At 29.4% G+C, this 21,348-nt stretch overlaps 4 protein-coding genes and 1 pseudogene across 6 annotated transcripts; 1 reads left to right on the top strand and 4 right to left on the bottom strand.

Annotated features, from left to right (window-relative positions):
• Positions 1-1,446: 1,446 nt before the first annotated feature.
• LOC149058298 (uncharacterized) lies at positions 1,447-2,289 on the bottom strand. The gene has a single exon (XM_089218354.1). The coding sequence runs from the start codon at positions 2,287-2,289 to the stop codon at positions 1,447-1,449; it is 843 nt and encodes a 280-aa protein (XP_089074480.1).
• A 6,082-nt stretch (positions 2,290-8,371) lies between these two features.
• LOC149058299 (uncharacterized) lies at positions 8,372-10,791 on the bottom strand. Its single transcript, XM_089218873.1, has 3 exons — positions 10,166-10,791; positions 9,853-10,090; positions 8,372-9,788 (listed from the first exon to the last, which is right to left on the bottom strand). The coding sequence occupies exons 1-3, from the start codon at positions 10,184-10,186 to the stop codon at positions 8,674-8,676; spliced, it is 1,374 nt and encodes a 457-aa protein (XP_089074999.1). The 5' UTR covers positions 10,187-10,791; the 3' UTR covers positions 8,372-8,673.
• A 1,294-nt stretch (positions 10,792-12,085) lies between these two features.
• On the bottom strand, positions 12,086-13,917 carry LOC149058300 (uncharacterized; annotated as a pseudogene).
• LOC107173944 (uncharacterized) lies at positions 12,086-17,132 on the bottom strand. Its single transcript, XM_015524698.2, has 6 exons — positions 15,901-17,132; positions 15,562-15,826; positions 15,215-15,488; positions 14,720-14,840; positions 14,453-14,649; positions 12,086-12,564 (listed from the first exon to the last, which is right to left on the bottom strand). Exons 1-5 carry the CDS (start codon positions 16,810-16,812, stop codon positions 14,572-14,574), a joined length of 1,650 nt encoding a protein of 549 aa, XP_015380184.1. The 5' UTR covers positions 16,813-17,132; the 3' UTR covers positions 12,086-12,564; positions 14,453-14,571.
• An 84-nt stretch (positions 17,133-17,216) lies between these two features.
• Positions 17,217-20,182, top strand: Shc (SHC-adaptor protein). 3 transcript variants are annotated; one of them, XM_089218874.1, is made up of 10 exons: positions 17,217-17,254; positions 17,376-17,453; positions 17,553-17,680; positions 17,771-17,841; positions 17,914-17,974; positions 18,048-18,221; positions 18,290-18,575; positions 18,649-18,792; positions 18,880-18,989; positions 19,602-20,182. In XM_089218874.1, the coding sequence occupies exons 3-10, from the start codon at positions 17,582-17,584 to the stop codon at positions 19,842-19,844; spliced, it is 1,188 nt and encodes a 395-aa protein (XP_089075000.1). In that variant the 5' UTR covers positions 17,217-17,254; positions 17,376-17,453; positions 17,553-17,581; the 3' UTR covers positions 19,845-20,182. The 3 variants fall into 3 exon arrangements, with proteins under 3 accessions (XP_089075000.1, XP_015380181.2, XP_015380182.2); XM_015524695.2 differs by lacking the exon at positions 17,217-17,254 and having other exon boundaries at positions 17,261-17,453; XM_015524696.2 differs by lacking the exon at positions 17,217-17,254 and having other exon boundaries at positions 17,261-17,453; positions 17,556-17,680.
• The last annotated feature ends 1,166 nt before the right edge of the window (positions 20,183-21,348 follow it).

The following is a 21,348-nucleotide window of genomic DNA, read 5'->3' on the forward strand; positions in this document are numbered from 1 at the left end:
GGACTTCGACGCCATAATTTATAGCTAGTTTATTTTTTTCATCAATAAATAATCTTTCAATATTTGAATAAACATGAAAATGTAATACAAAGTCTCATAAGGCGGTTGTTCTTAATGTAATTTTAAAAAAAATATATAGCGAAAATTCAGAATATATTTTTATGAGTAAGTTAGGATTTTGAAAAAAATCGACATAATCACGAAAATTTTCAAATTAATTTGAGTTAGAAATAAAATATTTCTCTTTATATCTAAAATTTTAATTTTTAATATTAGAAACTTTAAAAGCTCATATAAATATATATCTGTCGTCTACTTTAAACCAAGCGGCAAGCAATATTTCAATGTTTTGACATTCGAGACGTACATTATGTATTTTCGAAAATTCTATACGATTTTTAAATTATTGCATTTAGTTTACATTATCTATACATACGACTACTATCAGTTTTAATATTATGGTAGGTACTTAAAAATAAAATTTGTTTTTATAAGAAGACTTCGCTTGAAAAGGATTTGTAATTTGTATCGATGTATACTTGTCTAATGTCAAGGATTTCGGTGACATATTCTTCATTAATTTATTTTTAATGCTAACTTAGTGGCCAAATTCTAAATATGTCAAAATCATCAATTTCTAAATGTACTCAAGGACAAAGTTTTTAAAAACGAATTGTCATACAAATGATTCTCATTACACTCAGTTTACAGTTATGCATAGATTTTAAGTAATATTTCTTTTGTTGTAGTTTATACGAAAACCGTGACTTTCACAAACCCTGTACTATCCATACGTTGCAATTATCACCATCATATGTGTACGTTTGAGTGGTTATGACTGCAATGTATGGATAGTACAGGGTTTGTGAAAGTCACGGTTTTCGTATAAACTACAACAAAAGAAATATTACTTAAAATCTATGCATAACTGAGTGTACATTTAGAAATTGATGATTTTGATATGTTTAGAATTTGGCCACTAAGTTAGCATTAAAAATAAATTAATGAAGAATATGTCACCGAAATCCTAGACATTAGACAAGTATACATCGATACAAATCCTTTTCAAGTGAAGTGTTCTTATAAAAACAAATTTTTTTTTTAATTACCTACCATAATATTAAAACTTTGATAATAGTCGTATGTATAGATAATGTAAACTAAATGTAATGATTTAAAAATCATATAGAATTTTCGAAAATACATATTGTACGTGTCGACTGTCAAAACATTCAAATTGTTTAAAGTAAACAATAGATATATATTTATATAAGCTTTTAAGGTACCTGATATTCAATATTAAAATTTTAGATGTAAAAATAAATATTTTATTTTCAACTTAAATTAATTTGAAAAGTTTCGTTAATATACAACACGATTAAATAGATAATATTATTAAATTATACGCATTGCATCATATATTATATATTGTAAAATAATTAACATTTAATCGATTGGCATATTACTAGAGCCACAACAAATCATTAGCAGGAAGAATTTCTTTGTCCTACTCCACAATGATTTACGTCGCTTTGCAATAACTGGGGTTATCGTCGGCTCTGCATCGTCACTACAGCCGACGTCGATTGTCGGTTCCAGGAAATTAACTGATTCTGGAAATTTCGTCAAGCCGCCTCCAGATTCGACCTCACCAAACTGTATTGAAATGTTGGGCATCGATACTGCTCGTCTGTGTGGTAGCGAATTCTCGATATCATGAATTTCAGATGCTGTAATGGCAGGCATCACTGGTGCCGCTGCACTCATGAATCCAATATGATAACAAAATGTCGGACTCTCATAAGCCGCTATAATTGTAGGGATCGGTCCTGCACTATGTTCGTCTGGAGTCACCATCACTGAATCCTCTAGCTTTGACTCATCACTGGACAGTGTATCCATCGTGACATTCGACTCTTCGGGGCAGTTCTCGGCGACAGATGATGTCTGAAGCACTGCCATGTTGGGCATTGAATGATATCTTCTGCTCAGCGATAAATCCACGGGCCCATGACTTTCCAGATCTTTTGGCTGATTTGTACGGAGATCAGATACAACCTGCAACGTACCATCGGTCGTGGATGGCACGAGTGGATCGCCGGCAGAAGATCTCTCCATCTCTGGCACAGAGCTAATTCTTTCAAACGGCTGCAAACTAGCTTGACCTTGACTTTCCAAAATGTTCCGTTTATTTCCCTGAATATCGTTGAAAACGCTCAGATCATTTTTGGACGATGCATTCTGCGTATTATCACCTTTTGACATCTTCAATTCGCGGATAATTGACATGATCGTTAAATATTACGGTTGTTTTGATTAATAAAATTAAATAACACTTAATATATCTCAACAATTCTATAGGTACAAGAATACAAATATACTTAATAACTTTTAATAACGAAATATAATATGTGACCGTTTCAAATGGTAAATTAAGAATGAAATAATATATCACGATAATATATTATTTTTCAACACTTATTTTTGCTATGGCAACAAGATTGTTATTTATTTATTAGCTTTAAATACTATTATAGCTTATTATTATATTACACAATAATATAAATTAGACACTCTTGTTTCTGTATCCTATTCTGGTATGCAGTAAAAGTATGCGTTATTATATCATTACAGCCGTGACGTTAATAGCGCAACGTCGCATTGAACTTACGCTAGGGTTGCCATACGTCCCGGAAAACCGGGACTCTCACCGGTTTTCGACTTTGTGTCCCGGTGTCCCGAAAAATGTTTTCGGGACGCCTATATGTCCCGGTTTTAGGAAAAAATGTTTAGTGTTTAATTTTGACAATTTTTTTTTTCGTATAATAATTGAAATCGAGAGTCAAAATGTTATTGTTAGAGATAACAATTAATTGATAAATCCATAAACTAAATATAAAATAATATCGGGAATATTCGAGGACAACAACAAACGAGTCGTGTGCACTGTGCAGTTTACGTTTTATTTTTATATTCGATCGATAATCAAACGTCCATATCCATACGGGTGATACAGAGGCAGACTAATGACTTTTATATCAGTAGAACATATACTACATAGCCACATAGGTCGTAGCCTAAATTGTTCGTTTTTATTATTTTATTTGTTATTATGGCCCCAAAAAGAAAATGTCATTTTTGTGGCGACTTTAATATTGTTAAATATTATTAAATAATAAATTTAAAAAAAAAGTTTACATTGTTAATTTGTTACAGTAAAGTGTATAAGTTATAACACTATAACCTATATTGTGTCATTTTTTTAATACATACCCAATGGTTTATATAATTTAATGATATTTATTTCTAAATGTATTTACAATTTTTTTTGTCTGTCCCGGTTTTGTTTGATGAAATTATGGCAACCCTAAACTTACCAATATATTTGATAGATTATCATAGTTATTACTACCATAGATCGTAAATTAAAATGCCATAATTAATATTAATAATAAGCAATAGCACTATAGTGCTATATGTACGAATAGAACCCTATATGGTCCCTATGCACCAGTAGTTATTATGATTTATGGCGAACGTCGTTTTCCGCAAACTTTCATCTATGGCCCGTAACTGTTTACTATCAATAAAATATTTTATCAATTCTCAACGATCGCCTATGCGTTTACACTCACAGGGACATAATTCGTTAGATATGAGAAAAGTTTAATTATTTTCAATCATCTAATGTTATATAAGTTATATTCCACTTTTATAATAACAAGTGTCGTATACATGTATTGTTACAAAGAAATAAAGATAATGATGATTAAGTTGTAAATATTGATTTGGGGTTACAGATCGAGCCTAACCTTAAGTAAAGAGATTATTATTATTATTTTTATATTATTTCCGCACAATTTAAGAAATAATTATATCTAGTGTAAATCAACCAAGTTCTTTATGTATTTTTATGATTATAATAAATATTGTAAAATATTTAATTACTAATAACCAAAGCTTTTTTAGCATTTGTTAATTGTTATAGGATACAGATAAAATATTAGAGTGATCTTTAAATTTGTTGTGTGCATCAGGGACTCGAATCATTAAATTTCATAACACTATTTTTGCTTACTTAAAATATTTTAAATTTTTAGTGCTATTTATCAAATTGTTGTGCTATTTGTTTTGGTATGTTGCATTATATAATTTTTTATTATTAATTATTTTCATGAATCTTTTTCATTTTTTGTGGTATGAAAAATAAAAGAGTGTCATAATATATTTTTATTTTATTTTGAATTTCATTTGAATCCATAAGTAAAATGATAAATATCACATTTTTGTTCATATTAAAATCTATTTCAGTCCGACGAAATGACCTATCGAACATTAAACAATTTAGATGACTCCTTATCACGACGCAGAGGGGTCCCTCGATACCTCCAAAAAATTTTACGGTCATACATGGAGGATCGTACAATTACCATTATTACATCTGATGGGAATAGCACCGACAGACCGGTCACAGGGGGTGTCAGGGGTCGGTCCTCGGCCCCACATTGTGGAACGTTTTCTACGATGACTTCCTCAGGATGGACGTTCCGGAGGGGGTTCAGCTTATCGGTTTTGCAGATGACCTAGCTTTACTCGCAGTCGGAGAGACTTCAGACAACCTGGAGGAGGTGATCAACCCCACATTAGACGATATTGATGGCTGGATGGGCGCTCATGGACTTCAACTAGCACGGCACAAGACCAAGGCCATCATGCTGACTAAGAAGTGGGCTTATCGGGATCCGGTGTTCGTTATAGGGGGTCACACAGTTCCTTTGCTAAGGAAGCTGCGATACCTGGGACTTTATCTGGACTCACACCTTACATTCAGTGGACACCTCACTACTGTATCGGGGAAGGCGTCCCAGGCAGCACTGGCTATAGGACGGCTCATGCCCAACCTTGGAGGACCCTCTCAGTCCAAGAGAGCTCTGCTAATGTCTACGGTGAACAGCAGGCTGATGTACGCCTGTCCAACGTGGGCTGAAAGAGCATGCAAGTATGCTATCTGTCGAAACCTCATGATTCGGGCACAGAGGATTGCGGCTCTCAGAGTCACGAGGGCGTACCGCACAGTCTCGGCCGAGGCAGCCTTATTCCTGGCAGGAACTCCTCCGGGTGATCTTCTTGCGTTGGAACGCAAAAGAGTCCGAAGTAAACTTGACGACCCGGACAGAGCTGACTCAAAGGATGAGATCCGGAGAGCAGAGCGTGATATCCTGCTTGCTGCCTGGTCGAACAGATGGAGTCGGGGCATTAGAGGAGCCTGGACGCGCAGAATTCTTCCAGACCTGCTAAGATGGACGAGAAGGTGTCCCAAAGACCTCATGTTTCATGTAACGCAGGCTCTTACGGGACACGGGTGTTTTAGGCACTACCTACACCGGATGAAGCGCGCCCCTGATGTGGCTTGCCTGTACTGCCAACACCCAGAGGACACTGCGGAACACACGATCTTTGATTGTGCTTACTGGGATCCGCTTCGGCTGCCAGTGAAGATGTTTGTTGGTAACCGAAATATAACTCCAGTGGACGTTCAGGATTTGTTGTGCGGCCCTTTAGATGTCCCGCCCAGCGAGAACGACCGGCTACAGGCTGCCTCCCAACGCGCCACTCAGTCCTTTTACGATATGGTTGACAACATCTTAAGCTGTAAGGAGCATGATGAAAGGATAGCTGAGACCGAACGAAGAACAAATGCATTGGCAGCGGCTCCAACAGACTGAGCACACGAAGATGCACTCTACAGCGGACCGCGATTATACTGACGGACTTTATCTATATTTGTATTTGATTGTATTGTATTTTATTGTATTTATTGTATTAATATTTTATTTTTAAGGCGAAGCATCATAATTATGTATGTTTAATTAAACATTAATAAACGATGGCAGCAGGGGAGTAGTAATGTTCACACAGATCCTCCCCTGCTGTTGGTTCAAACGGAAAAAAAAAGATGACTCCTTATCAGTTGTAAGGCTCGTATTGGTATTAATATATTTTTTCTAAAATATTTTGTCGTACTTTTTGCATATTTTTAAAAAAAAATTGACTTATATTCAATTGTTTTCATATCTTTAGGGCATTTTACAGTGCATATTTCAGTTATTTTTAGTGCTTTAAAAGCCGATCGCTAGTACCCTAGTGATAACACACGTCTTAAATACTTAGAAAAGAATGTAAAATTTTTTATTTAAAATTAATAAAAATTAAATATAACGAATACCTAAATTTTTTATGATGCTCGTATAAATCAAAAATTCCCATTTAATAAGATGTGCAATCAATTATCACATGTAATTATACTTAAAATCGTTGCCTTATTTCATCAAGGAAATGTCTCAATCGCATGTGTTGTCTACTTGTCTCCGTTTTGCACACGTATTAAATATCAAATTTTCATTCACTAGTTTCAATAGCGTTTTCTGTTAATTTTTATATTAGAACGAATTGACTCATTACTGAACTCTTATGTAAGAAAATTATCTAGTTTCTCTCGTTGATTTTTTACGATATTTAAATTTTTAAATGAATTACGAAACTAATGTGCAATTTTTAAATATTTTTACTTTACATAGGTACTCATAACTCATAATATCAAAATTACAGCACACTATTGAACCTAATAAACGAAACTACGAAACTTTGATATCCATATAGTAGATGTGTAAGACGGAGGCAACACTTGCGGATGAGACGTCCTCTTAAAACTTCGACATACTATAAAAAACATTAAGCAAAATGTAAATTGCGTTTTGTCAGATATTTGTTTTTTATGTTTGCATGTAATTTAATCATTTTATAACTAAGAAAGTATAAGTACTAAGAAATATATTTTACAATAAAAAATCTATTTCCCCTGATTAAACCACTTAAATCAAACATTTTAGCAATAATACTTTTTTTTCCAAAAATTTAGATTTGTTCCAGAAAAATAGCCGTCAGTTTGTTACTATGTAGTGTAATATAAATATATTATATATATAAACTTGTACAATATATACAATTGTATTATTGGTTTAGTAGAAGACAGAACTAGAATCATTTGATATAAATACTATTAAAATTGTACCTATTTATAATCAATGGTTATGGACGTTATGGTTGTTCCTTGTACACAACCCAGTAATACAGTAATAGTATAGTAATACACACGTCTTTTACAGCTGCTAATATCACCGTATGGCGAATAAATTATATATTTTGGATAATTCAAATAATATTGATAGCAGTAGCACTGGTAAGTGGTAGTACGGTCACCCCTAATATACCAAATATTACGGTAAATTACTAAATTCAAAAAAAAAAAATAGCCATATTCGTAGTAATTATTTTGTATTTTATTTTATTTTATATTATTATTATGTATTAATAGGGCCGGATTTGACGGGGGGCTTTAGGTGCACTTGCCCCGGGCAACAGATGTTTGGGGGCATCCGAGATCGAAATACTAAAAACAAAATTAAATATTGAATTATACTTAAATTTTGGGGCTACAAAATTAAAACATCAAGATGTCACCTGACAACAGAATAATGACATTGGCCAATGTTGCATCCAGCAAACAAAATATTTTAGTATATAATTATAAACGTGCGAGTGGTTATATAATTTATTTTTAACATCGCGGTGGTAGTGCCATTTTAATATTTTTTCTGTCGGGGGCATCAAAAAAAGATTTGCCCTGGGCATCCGGGAGTCTAAATCCGGCCCTGAATTTATATAATATTGAACTTAGAACCTGACTCTGACTTTTAATCATGATATTATGTGGGCTGGACTAAGATGGTGCTTAGTTTATCCCTAGTTAAAAACCATAGAATTTCCCCTTAAAAGAAAGCAGAGTTTATCAGATACATTTTATATTTAGCTTTAAATAATATACAAGAACATCTTAACATAAGGATGTTAAGATCTTTATTGGTGCGATATTAAGATAAGACAAGAGAAGTAAAAGGTGTTATAATATATATATATATAATCAATAAGTACGGTAATAATGATCATGGTACGGTAATTTTGTCATATTTTCCCCTCCAACTAAATAACAAACATTGGAAACACTGCTCCTACTCGTCACTCGATCTGTGCGCGGAGCACATAGACATATAAACATATGTTCAGGGTTGGGCAAGATACTCAAAAAGCAGTATCGAGATACTAGATACAAGATACTTTGCTTTGGAGTATCGCGATACAAGATACCAGATACTTGGCTATAGAGTATCGCGATACTAGATACTCGATACTCGGCTTTGGAGTATCGCGATACTAGATACTCGATACATTTTAATAAAATTAGTCACTGTTTTAAAATATATATATATATATATATATATTTATTATTATGGGGATGACCACTTCGTTAAATATGGCAAATAAAATAATAAAAATTGAAACTTATTCAGTAATAATAAAATAAATCAATTACGATATTACGTAATCTCGTTGTCGTCAACGATGCAAAAATAATCACAATACAATTACAGAACAATTAAATAATAATAATTACATCAATAATAATTCTACATTAAAAATTATATAAATACATAATAAAAATAATTTTAGTAATAACATAATGTCCTAAATCCTAGTATATTATAATAAATAATAGTATAAGCCAGTCTTATACATAACGTCATTAATTTTTAATAATTAAGAAACAAAGATAAATTAAAAAGATAATTTATCTTTGTTTCCTTTTAAAAATACAAGTTTTTCAAAAGTTGAATCAGATAATTTATTTCTAGTAGGATTATTAATAAATCCTGCCATGGAAAACATTCGTTCTACGGGTGCTGAAGAGCACAAGCTAGTATTAAATCTAATAAAAATTTTTTTTACAATAGGATAATTGTTAAGGATATTTAACGATTTACTCTTATCATTAAAAAAAGTTATTACTTCCAAGTCAGCTTTTTTAATGGTTTTAGCAACTGGTTGCGATGAAAAAACAATAAAATTTTCGTCATCTTCATCGCTATAATTTGAGTTATTAGTAACATCATTATTAAAAATATTTTCTACAGCATTTATACATAGGTTTTGAATTCTATTTTTTTCGTGGTCATATTCATTTGAGATCCATCTTAATTTAAAACATGGATGGAAACAAGTTGCTAAAATAGCTTCATTTATACTGGGAGATAATTCAAAAAAATCGTTAAATCGTTTTACTAAAGAATTAACCAACGGTGTTATCATATTAGCTAAATGACGAAAATTTTTTTCTTTTAACATTTCTAATCTAGTTTTAAGTGAAAATAATGTGGGTAAAAGTTGACCGTAGTAACATTGATTTTCACTCTGCAAAAAGTCTAAGGCACCAGTAATAGGCTTTAACAACGCAGCTAATTCCTCTAAATATTCCAAATCTATATCTTTTAAAGTATATTTAACATTTAATTCTTTTAACACTAAATTTAATTTGTCTTTGTATTTCAAAAGCTGTGTAATACTGTCATAAAGAGAATTCCACCGAGTTGGACATGGATATTTTAGCGAACAATTTAATATATTATGAATAATTTCTGAAGATTTTGGTCTTCGTGACAAATTCCAGAGTGTTGTACATTTACCCATAACAGAATGATTGATTCTAGATGCTGGAGTCCCTTTTAAAATGTTGTTAAAATCTGTAGTGGCAATTAGACTCAATGTGTGACTTGCACAGCGTAAATGATGAGGCAAAAAAATTGTAGTTCCTTGTGTCATGATGTCATCTACTTCGATATTTTCAAATGTAGCCTGATCCGTACTTTCTTCTTCATCTGTATTTTCTCTATCATCTACAAATTTAAAAAAATTTAATTAAAACAAAAACCATAGATGAATTTATATATTTTTTCATACCATTGAATTCTAAATCATCAGTTTGGAAATTGCAGTCTATTTCACAACCAAAATCTTTAAATGCTTTGACAAAATTTGAGCCATTGTCGGTAACAGTTGAAATCAACTGTTCTCTTTCAATTGAAAACTCGCATATTATTTCATGGAGTAATTCAGCAATTTTGTCGTATGTGTGAGAGCCACGAAATCGCCTGCAGGCTAATACAGAACTAAAACGAGTTAATGTGGTTTCATCAATCTGAAATATATTATAAATATTATAATTTATAGTAAATATATTAGTTTACATACTAAAATAAAAATAAAAATATACCCAATGTGCTGTGACTCCCATAAATGATTTATGTTTTGTTGACCAAATATCGGCTGTTGTACATAAACTAGGTCTAGGATCAGATTCAAAAAGATTTTTTAATTTTTCACAAATAAATGTATAATTTTCTAGAATGCGACGGCTTAATGTTCTTCTTGAAAATATTTTAAAGTACCATCAATATCTATTAAGTCATTAGAAAAAAACAAAAAGTTATGCGTTACAGAATTAATTTTCGTAGTTTCTCATATGGGCGTATAGTATTATATTTATATATTATATACAATAATATTATTATATATTATACTATACTATATATTATATTATACTATATTATACTTTGCTTTGAAGTATCGCGATACAAGATACTCGATACTTCATATAATTGTATCGCGATACAAGATACAAGATACAAATGTATCTAAGATACGTATCTAAGATACTTGTATCGAAGATACTGCCCAACCCTGCATATGTTATATTTATATGTCTATGGCGGAGCACGATTAAAGATATATCTTTAATCGTGGCGCGGAGCCACGGACTAAGTCGATATCTGACATATTATTTTTTCATCTATTTTGGTCGTTCTGAACCATAGAGTAATAATGTAATATTACTCTATAACTCTATGTTCTGATATCTGATTCTGAACCATGAGTCCATGACTGGTAGTAATCTCTCACTCTCACTATCGTTTAAAAAATGAGTTTTTCAACAGAGTCAATGTTGTTCCAAGTGCCAAAAAGGTAGATTTAAGTAACACTAGGCAAACACTTATTTGGTTTTAAATGTAGTTTATTTAAGTAAAAATATAAGTTTGAGAACACCTAACGAAAAGTATCTGTCCGAGAAATAATTACACAAATCAATAAATATTAGAATGAACACAGGGACGTCATTTCAGGTTTTTTTTCGGGTGTGCGAAGTTTCAAGCAGGCCATTTTGAAATTTCACCAGGCCATATAAAAATAGATATACATACGTATATGTATATTATCATGCATTCAATTATTTCCATACATTATAGACCGGTTATTACAATTTGATTTTAATCATATAAATAATTGTGCATTCGAGGCTGGTGCATTATGTTAGGCTTCAGCAAGGCGCAGGCAAATTGTAACATTCTAAAAGTAAGGGGTGCAACCGCACACCCTGCCACCCCCCAAATGACGCCCCTGAATGAACAGTGATGTTGAGGACGAGCTCAACGACTATACTAAGTTTTACATTTGGGAAACAAAAATGAAAAAACCAATTCTAAATTCTACTACGGACATGCAGAGTCCTGTATTTATGCAGAATCTATATGGCTAATAGATAGGTACACGGTAGAGAGTAGAAAGTGGATTATAAGGAACCAGCATAGTAGTTGTTATTGCAAGTATTTGAACTCTCAGAAATTCAACGCCCAAACATTCGACACTATTATGATCTAGTTAATTGCTCTGTTTTTGTACTTATAATTGACATATATGGTTATATCTTGTATCAATAAAACTGTCACTCTCGAGTCTGAAAATAAGTATAATATTATTATAAAGACATAATGTTAAAATATAATATAATAATGTAAAAAAATAGTTTAGCTACTCCGTCGGTTTACTACATTCCTCCCCTCGAAAATGGAAATCTCCGACTTCCCTAATTAAAATATGTTCTTAGTTGTGGGTAGTTTTTTCGGCTGTTCCTTGGTGTGAGTTGAAATTTGATTAGGTACGTCTGTTCCTCTGAAGTCTGAGTGCGCGGTCGTTGTCGTTTGATTATCAAGACAATATTGTCTAATTCAGCGGTTCCCAATTGGTGTGAAGCCACGGACCCCTAGCTATAACTTAAATTGGTCCGCGGACCCCCTTCTTGTAAATACTTACTTTTCAATTTTATTTTATTATGAAAATGAGAAATAAATTAATACGATTTATTTTCAATATGATTTAATTTTTAATTTTATACAAAGTTAATAATTTCAATAAAATAAAATAAAAATATCACTACAGAACAACATAACCGTGGACCACCAATTGGGAACCGCTGGTCTAATTCTTCAGGTTCGTCTTTCGTTTTTACTTGGCTGTACGTTTGTACCGTGTTTTCGTAATTTAGACAATTTTGGTAATATATGATCATCACAATGTTGTAATGATGTTTGAAATTAAATATTGTATGTAATCGTTTAAATGTTGTACATACAAAATTTCGTCAAATTTCTTCTCTACTATATTTTGTTTGTCCTGTTCTTTTTTTGAATTGTATACAGTATTTAGGTCGTCCATTTATTTGTTTTTACGTGGTATTTAATTATTATTTTCGTGATATGGTAATATTTAGTTTTCGTTGATTACTGATTTTGGTGCAAAATCTGCGTATCCTGCTATGTACTTTGTAGTCCACTTTTCCTGGAATGAGTATAATATATTAATATCTCCAGTTGCATACCCTTTGCAAGTGTCGTTTAAGTATATATGATCCCTATTCCCTACTCCTTTAAGTGAAAGGCTGGTTAATTCCTTGTTTTCGTCGCATGTTATTACGACTATAACGTCGTTGTTTGTTTCTTAAATCCATCCATCCTACATAAAACGTATTTTGTGAAATATTGTTGTTGCAATTTTTACATGCATGATTTCACAGTTGTGCGGAACTTCCGCTGGGTTATACAGTATAGTTGTACTTTACATGTAGGTCGAATGTTTCGTGGATGTAAATGATTTATTTCAGGGCATAATAGGAAATCTCTATCATGTTTACAATGTGTATAGTAAGATTTATCATAGGTAGCATTATGTTCCTTAGCCTTACTTATTGCTAAATACTTATTATTAGGTTTAATATAAATACAATCGTTATTAATGCATACCGGTACAAGTATTAAATTATATAAAATAAATTAATGGTACAGAAAGTATAAATACAATATTGTCATTATCATAATATAAAGTAAGATCTGAAAGTTTTACCAGTTCGTAAATATTGGTAATGTCTAAGTTTGTAGGTAAATCAGTTCCCCTTGGTAAAGATACTTTAATGTCTTATAAATACATATATTCTAGAAACTCTTGAGGATTTATTAAATTCGGATGTATATAATCCCCATTTTTGTCTGTTCTATAATTTCCAAACAAATATTAATTTCAGCTAAATGTTTGGTTAACGTTAGACCGAATATTAAGAAATGTTTATTCATATATAATGTTGTAATTGTTTATCTTTTGTTATATTAAATTATTAAGTATTTCCTTTACGGCATATTATATATTATAGATTTCACGAGCTTCGAATTCCTGTTTTAATTTAATAACCTTAATTTGTTCTTTAGTTAATTTTAATTGTTGTGATGTTTGATCTTGTGCAAGCCATATTATACTTTTAAAATGTTTTATGCAATCTAAATTGCATGTATACCGTATATGGCCATGGCGTATAGTATTCTGGCTGCTAAACCTATAAGTCATAATCTGGTGCTTCTTTTGCTAATGTTTTGTCCAATGGAGTTTAACATTGAGCTTTTCTTCCGATTGATCTCTTTTACTATGGAAGCAGTTTGAGAGAGAAGGTGATTACAATTTGTATCATTCAAATCCTTGACACATAGATTCGGTTCTTTAAACTACAGTATCCATAAGGTTCCAGTGTTCTATATTATATTTATTGAGGTTAAGGTAAGCTTTTAAATGCCACTGTGATCGCCGCAGATTTTTCACCGCCGTCCCGGTCGACTCGTAATAAACTTTTAAAAATAGATTTGGGGAGGGGAGTATTCACGTAAAAATGTATTAGTAGATGTCCAATTATACTGAAAACAATGTAGTCCATGTAACACATCACTTGCTAGTTGCTTATCCATATTTTCAGATTATTGTTAAATTATTATAATTTATGACTAAACGGTATATACCTACGCTACGCTAAGTCACATGCTCAGTGCTCACTGAATGATCTGACCATAGAAAAGTTTCAATCATACCTTGTTGTCTATACAATGTTATATAAAACCTATATATTATTTGCCAATAAGCTGTATAATAATAGAATTTCATAAAAGATAGAAATGTGTATTTTATAATGGTTTATGTACTTTAAATAGATATAACATGTACTATTGTCTATTTAACTATATATTTTTAATTTTTAACTGTTTTAAGTTAGTTTTAAAAATCAAATAATAATCAAGTATTTAATTTATGGAAACAAATTTTTTTTAAATATTATTAACAAAAGTAATTAGTTAATGGGCAGTCAGAAATAATAGAATTTAAATATAGGTCATTTTTCATTTATAGTTACCTATTAGTTATTACTCGATTAATGACAATAAATTTATGAATGTATAATAGGACTAGAGCCAATTCAAAAAAATAACTAATCTTACTAATCATACATAATATCAATATTTTAAAAATTTCTTATTTTTTGGATAGTAATGACTCCAAGTGACATTTCAATTCTATTGAATTCCGTAATGTATTTTCTTTATTGTTTACCTAAATGAAACATTATTAAAGATATTAAGTATATAATTTTAATAAATTAAAGTAAAAATAATTTACTCACTCTAATAACAAAATAATTTAACTTTGATTCAAGGCGAAATTTGAGTTTCATCATACCATTTGGAATTAATGTATTATAAAGACAATTACTATTGTCCAAAACTTCTACATAAATGATTTCGCTAAAAAATAAATATATAATAGTATTTATTATTTTTATTTTATATTTAAATTGTAAATAGTGTCAGTTTTAAATTTTTGTCGTTTTATAATACTTTATTTATGGTGTTTAGTGTTTGTAGATATAAATTGTTAAAATATTTTAATGTAACACATTATAATGCAATTATAGAAGCAGTATAACCTATCAAATGTTTAAAAATATGTATAGACGATTCCATTTATACTGATGTTAAAGACATTTAAAGTTATCATTTATAAAAGAAAAAATATAAATATAAATTATAAAATCTTAACATCTAAATTATAGTGCTTATAATAATTACAATCATTATAATAAATAAAGATAATTAGTCATTACAAAACATTTACCTACCCATTTGTTCTAATAATTTTTATTCCTAATATTCTCAAGTTAGGTATACAGAAATTATATTCTACATGCATTATATCCAATTCATAGGACAGTGTCTGCAAGGATTTATACACCATTACCAAAAATGGACGCTCCGCTAAATGTTTAGAAGGCTTAGGCATGGAATTAGTGGTTTCTTCAATTAATTGGTGCCCCAATTTTAGATTGGGGTGTTCAATGTGAGCACATGTTAACAATAGATTGAGTCTATTATCTTGTTTGTGAGCGTTGGGCACTTTATAAAATAAAAATTAATTAATAAACTACATTAAATCATTTTATATAACTTTTATAGATTCATATTTTACTTCTTAAAGTTGTAACAGGTACTTCATTAAACATAAACTGCATAATTTTTATTGGTTTATAGTTCAACATCCACATTGATAAGCACATTCCTATTAATGTTTTGGACATTTCTTCACATTTTTTTTTAGATTTGAAAATATCCTCTATGAAATTTACTATCATTTTACACACATTAGGATTGTTTGGAGTTATACCTAAGTAACTGGCTGAAAAAACATAGTTAGAAACATCTTTAATTCGGTAATGTTTTAAACAATCTTTAATCTGAAAACAAAAAAATGATTCTAAAACAAAGTAAATAAAAAACAATAGTGCTTTGCAATAGGATTCTAGCTTACCATAATATTCCCAATAGAATCAATCAATTGTTGCAAAAAGTCTACTTCGCCACAATTTGCATCTGCAAAGTATGTAAGAAGATGAATGCTACTAGTCACATCTTCTAAGACTTTGTTATTTTTATTACTACTAAAGGCATTTATCAGTCGGGTTAACAGTACAGGGTCATGGTACTTTGCTTTTTTCAGAGGTTTAATCATAGATACAAAATTTAAAGGGTTGTGTATGAGATTATCTAAGTTTCTTTCAAGCCTGTAGGCAAATATTCTCAGCATTTTATCATAAACTTTTGCACTAGTTTTGTATGTTGCCACAGCTATAACACTTAATTCTTCATCAGTTAATTTTTTCAAATAATCAATTTCATTCATCAATTTCTGTAATCCAAACTCCACTACATGTTTTGATTTATTTTTGTTTATACTAACATAATAAATCAACTGTATAGTTTGTGAAATAGTTAAATCAGGTCTTCGAAACCATAGTTCGTCCATTAATTCAATACATTTTTTAAATGATCTTGAGTTTTTGTGGAACTGGAGTTTCCCAGATAAACAGGCATCCATTAATGCAAGTATTTGATTGATTGACATATCATTTACTCGAGTTGCTAATTCTTTATCGATTTCATGATGAGAAATGTTTGTTAATGAAAAATAGTTCATAAGTAATTCGTCAGTAGAAGTTGTATTTAAATTAATAGAGTTGTAAAGAGATTTTTTGTCTTCAGTTATAGATTGTTTTAATACAAACTTATTGTAATGTGGTTGATTTCTGAAATAATCTAAGGTCCATTTGTGAAATGTCAAATGTTTTTTGACTTGAACTGATGTTTTAAAATAACGATTAGTATTAACTGAACATAATGACTTAATAAAAACCTCTGTGAAAAGATATTTTCTTGAAAACATTATTTTTGACTTCCTGATAAAACAGAGTATGTTAAAGATATTGTTGAATTTAACTTACTACTTAGTAAGTTTAACTAGGTAGTTCCCATTTTGATGGACATAATACATTGATTCCTATTAATATTGATGTCGTACAATGTCACTCGAATTAAAAAAATATATTATGTTCAAGACTTAAATAAAATATAAAATATTGTAAGTTTTAAGAGTATAAATGTATAACTTAGTTTAGTTAACTTTTAATTTGTATGTTGTTGTTGTTCTTATTATTATGTCGTTAACTGTTTAGCTTTAGCATTAGCGATTAGCTAATTAGCTATCATGTATTATTGTTATATCACTTTTTTCACTATGATAAGAAAATTGTAATCAGTTATGAATGAAATTACCCTTTCCACTAAATATTTTTCCAGATGTTGACAAATGTATTGAATATTTGTAGGTAGGTAGTAACTTTATAGTTTATTTTTTACATAACATTTTTGTAAGTAAAGTTACGTTCTTTTAATATTATTTTCTTTGTTTTGGAAAAAAATGTTGCCATTTCATTTTTAAATATTTAGTACATCGATTGCAGAAGTATTCATAGTAATCATGGAAAACTGTTGGTACCCAAGCTTTGTTGAGTAAATATTTAATTTGTAAGTAATTGTATTTTCCGCATATTATTAGTTAAAATTGTGTAAAATTTCAAATTTGTAACCTTCTAAAATTTATACTGCATTAATAAACAATTTCAGCAGCGCAGTTGTTACTTGTATTAATCGAAATGCCAGATTCATGGGGAAGTTTCATGAACAAACCAGCAAGAGGTTGGTTACATCCGGACAATGTTATTACGAGAAGTAGTGTTTGCTACGAAGTTCGAGTAAGTCTACAAACTTATTAAGCTTATTTATTTGACTGTATAATCATCAATTAACTGTAAAAGATAAAATATTGTCTTTTATACTTTTAGTATATTGGCTGTTTGGAAGTACTGACATCTATGAAAAGTTTAGATTTTGATACACGATTTTTAGTAGCCAAGTAAGTTAAAATAATTGATAAGTACTTAAAATTTTAAAATCATACATTTTTAATTGAAAATATTTTACTTAGGGAATGTATAAATAAAGTATGTGAAGCAGCTGGACTAAAAACTGCTGACAAAAAACGAAAAGTAAACTCAATTATTTTGTTTCTTATAGTTTATAATAGTAATCAAACAACTTTAAAAATTTTAAATTTAATAGGTGGATAAAAAAATTTTAAGACTTATTGGTGATCATTCAATTATGGATCATGCTGGATCAAATGTTACCTTATCCATATCTAGCACGTGTTTGACATTAAAACTTAGGGATTCGCATGCAGTCATTTCTACACATGATATGCCTAGAATATCTTTTGCGTCGGGGGGTGATGCTGTAAGAATAATAAAATTTTAAAGTCTTATATTTATTAAATATTCTTACTTTTATATGGTTTATTTTAGGACACAATAGACTTTGTTGCATTTGTAGCTAAAGACATAAAAGACTGGCGTGCATGTTATGTACTAGAATGTGGAGAAGGCGAATTAGCACAAGATGTTATTACAACTATTGGCCAGGCCTTTGATTTACGTTTTAAACAGTTTTTAACAAAACCTGCACCAGTTTTAAGCTCAAGCACAAGAGATGAACGAGAATATTATAATGATTTACCAGGAAAGTCTCCTCCAGAAACTGGTCCACCACCTGTGCCACCTCTTCCCTCATATCATGATCATCGTAATAGAGGTTAATTATATACATTAATATTTTTAATTACTTTGTTTTGTAACTTATAACTATAAATTGATTATAATTTTAGAAAGACTAGTTTCAAATAATTTAATTGATTTGAATTGTGAAGCACCTCCACCGCCTGTACCACATCCTGCTCATAACTATGTTAATGATTTTGTAGTTGGAAATAAAAACCACAATTCACAACCTCGTGATGTATTTGACATGCGTATGTTATGACATTATGATAGTTCTAAAAATAAATATGTAACATAATCAATGTACCATTTATTTTTATTTTTATACAATATTTTAGAACCTTTTGTGGATCATGAACCTCTACCAGTAATGGCACCAAAATTACAAGATGAACTTTGGTTTCATGGTAGTATCACAAGACAGCATGCTGAAGCTTTACTAAAACATGTAAGTAAAATATAAATTAATGTATGATAATATGGTCAAGAATAGATCTATTTTTATTGTGATTTACTATTACCAACAACCTTTTTTTTATAATAATTTTGTTTTTATTAAATACAATTTATAAATCATTTTGTTCGATATTATTTTTAAAAGAAGGGAAAAAGTCAAATATTGGCTTAAACATATATGTTTTACCTACTTATGTAACATAAACAATTAAGAAAGATAAAGCTGACCTTGATATATAATTGTGATTCATTTAATTGCATCTTAATCTATTATATTTATCTTAATTTTTCACTTTCTCACTTTTTATTCATATTGATTTATAGCAATCAGCTTAATGATTAGAAAAAAATTATAATTTTCTCTTATATATTATAATAATGAATATATAACTAATAATGTAATTATTGAATACTTAGGTAAGTGAAATGAAAATAAACCTTAAGATAAATTATTTTATTTCTGTACATTTTTAGTTTTTACCCTATTAGTAAAATTAAAATATCAAAATATTACAAATAAGTTATTAAGATGTGTGAATGATTACAAATATGTACATGGTAAAAATGTATAGTGGAAACTTATAAAATGTATTTTTTTGCCTAGGATGGTGACTTTTTAGTAAGAGAATCACAAGGATCTCCTGGACAATATGTTTTAACTGGTCTTCAAGGGGATGTAAAGAAACACTTACTTTTAATTGATCCAGAAGGTGCTGTTAGAACTAAAGACCGTATGTTTGAAAGTGTCAGTCATTTGGTAAACTATCATAGTGAGAACAAATTACCAATTATGTCAGCTGAAAGTGCTCTCATATTGAGATATCCAGTACCGCGAACTAGATTTTGATAGATTTATTTCACCTTACCCATTCCAACAATGAAACACTCATTTACAAATAATTATATGTTCCGGTATTTAAGTTCTAAATGATATTTATAAATTTATTAATATTATGGTGTGACAATAGTTCATGTACTACCTAGTAATTCATTTGTATTAAAACCCAGTGGTGTTTTCCGTTTTTATTTACCCGAATTCTTGATTATTGAATTTCGTGAGGAAATAGAATTACATTTTATACTTTATATCACTAAAATATCTTAAATCAACTTTAAAAAAATTTAATTTAGAACTTTTGGTGAAGAACTATTTTTTTTAAATTTGAATTTTATTGATTTTAAATACAGATGCATTTTTAATCATATAAGTAAGAGGAAAAAAAAATTAAACCATATTGTGTGTCAAAATTGATTATAAATACTTATGTGTATGACTGAATATGACATATGTATGACTATACACATGAAATGTGGTAACATTCAAATGTTTCTACAAACCACTGGTGAAATATATTTAATATTTAAACTTATAATTAGACCTTAACATATGTATTCACTTTTACTCAATTGAATATATTTTTTTGTCTATAAAATAATAATTTATATTATTTTAAAGAATAATGCCACAAGTTAGAATATATTAGAATGTTATTTTTGAAGATAGTCTTTTCTTTTCTTTAAGTATCAATATATTTTAACAAATTTGATAATATTTTCATTTGTTTGAATTAAATATTTTATTTTGTTTTGTTACCAATTAATTGTAATAATATAGATGTAACTAATTAGTTTTCCTGTGTTTTAATACATATAAATAGATAATCAGAATAAAATTTATAAGTTTACCTTTTTCGTTTTTTTATGTTAATCATAAAATTTTTGTATTGTTATCAATTTGTGAGTAAAATTCAAAAAGTAATACATTATTATTTGTGATAATTTACAGAATAAATTCATTGAGTAATACAATACATATGTTTGTTGCAAATAATATTATAATTTATACTCAATTTAATTCTAATATATACCAACATTATGTTTAAAGAAAACAGCAATTATTCCTGTTAATAATTAATCATGTTTTTTTATTTACCCTAGTGTCATAATTTCTATAGCCTATTTTGTTATAATATATTAAGTTTTATTTATAAAATAATAACTCTTCTTTAAACTTAACTATACTATATATTATATTCATTGCTATATATTTTAAATTATTATTAAATGTCTTAAAATTGTTTAATGCTGTTCACTGAATACAAGGTATTTTGATCAAGATGTTTAAATAAAATTTTAGAACCATCTTATAGTCTATTACTGTTGTGGTTTGTGAAGTATTTAAATTCATTTTTATCCAGGCAATAAACTACATAAAAATTTGAAACCTAAATTTTTTAAGAATATGCTCAAAAATATTAACTATATTTTATAAATATTATATGAATATTAATGTATAATATACAAATAAAGTGCAGAATTATTGTTTGGCCATAAAAGGAAAACTGATAGTA

The sequence above is a fragment of the Diuraphis noxia genome, unplaced genomic scaffold (genome assembly GCF_037042655.1).
Source record: "Diuraphis noxia isolate RWA-SAM2 unplaced genomic scaffold, SU_Dnox_SAM2 contig0002, whole genome shotgun sequence".
Lineage (NCBI taxonomy): Eukaryota > Metazoa > Arthropoda > Insecta > Hemiptera > Aphididae > Diuraphis > Diuraphis noxia.

Bases quoted from the DNA above. Each gene is read 5' to 3' on its own strand.
- LOC149058298 (XM_089218354.1), bottom strand. From the start codon at position 2,289: ATGTCAATTATCCGCGAATTGAAGATGTCAAAAGGTGATAATACGCAG.
- LOC149058299 (XM_089218873.1), bottom strand. From the start codon at position 10,186: ATGGGAGTCACAGCACATTGG. The intron at 10,091-10,165 runs GTATATTTTTAT...AATATATTTCAG, and splicing joins TGGGAGTCACAGCACATTGG to ATTGATGAAACCACATTAAC. The intron at 9,789-9,852 runs GTATGAAAAAAT...TTAAATTTGTAG, and splicing joins TGATGATTTAGAATTCAATG to ATGATAGAGAAAATACAGAT.
- LOC107173944 (XM_015524698.2), bottom strand. From the start codon at position 16,812: ATGTTTTCAAGAAAATATCTTTTCACAGAGGTTTTTATTAAGTCATTA. The intron at 15,489-15,561 runs GTAAAATATGAA...TATTTTATAAAG, and splicing joins ACCTGTTACAACTTTAAGAA to TGCCCAACGCTCACAAACAA. The intron at 14,841-15,214 runs GTAGGTAAATGT...TTTATTTTTTAG, and splicing joins AAAATTATTAGAACAAATGG to CGAAATCATTTATGTAGAAG.
- Shc (XM_089218874.1), top strand. From the start codon at position 17,582: ATGCCAGATTCATGGGGAAGTTTCATGAACAAACCAGCAAGAGGTTGG. The intron at 17,975-18,047 runs GTAAACTCAATT...TAAATTTAATAG, and splicing joins CTGCTGACAAAAAACGAAAA to GTGGATAAAAAAATTTTAAG. The intron at 18,793-18,879 runs GTATGTTATGAC...ACAATATTTTAG, and splicing joins TCGTGATGTATTTGACATGC to AACCTTTTGTGGATCATGAA.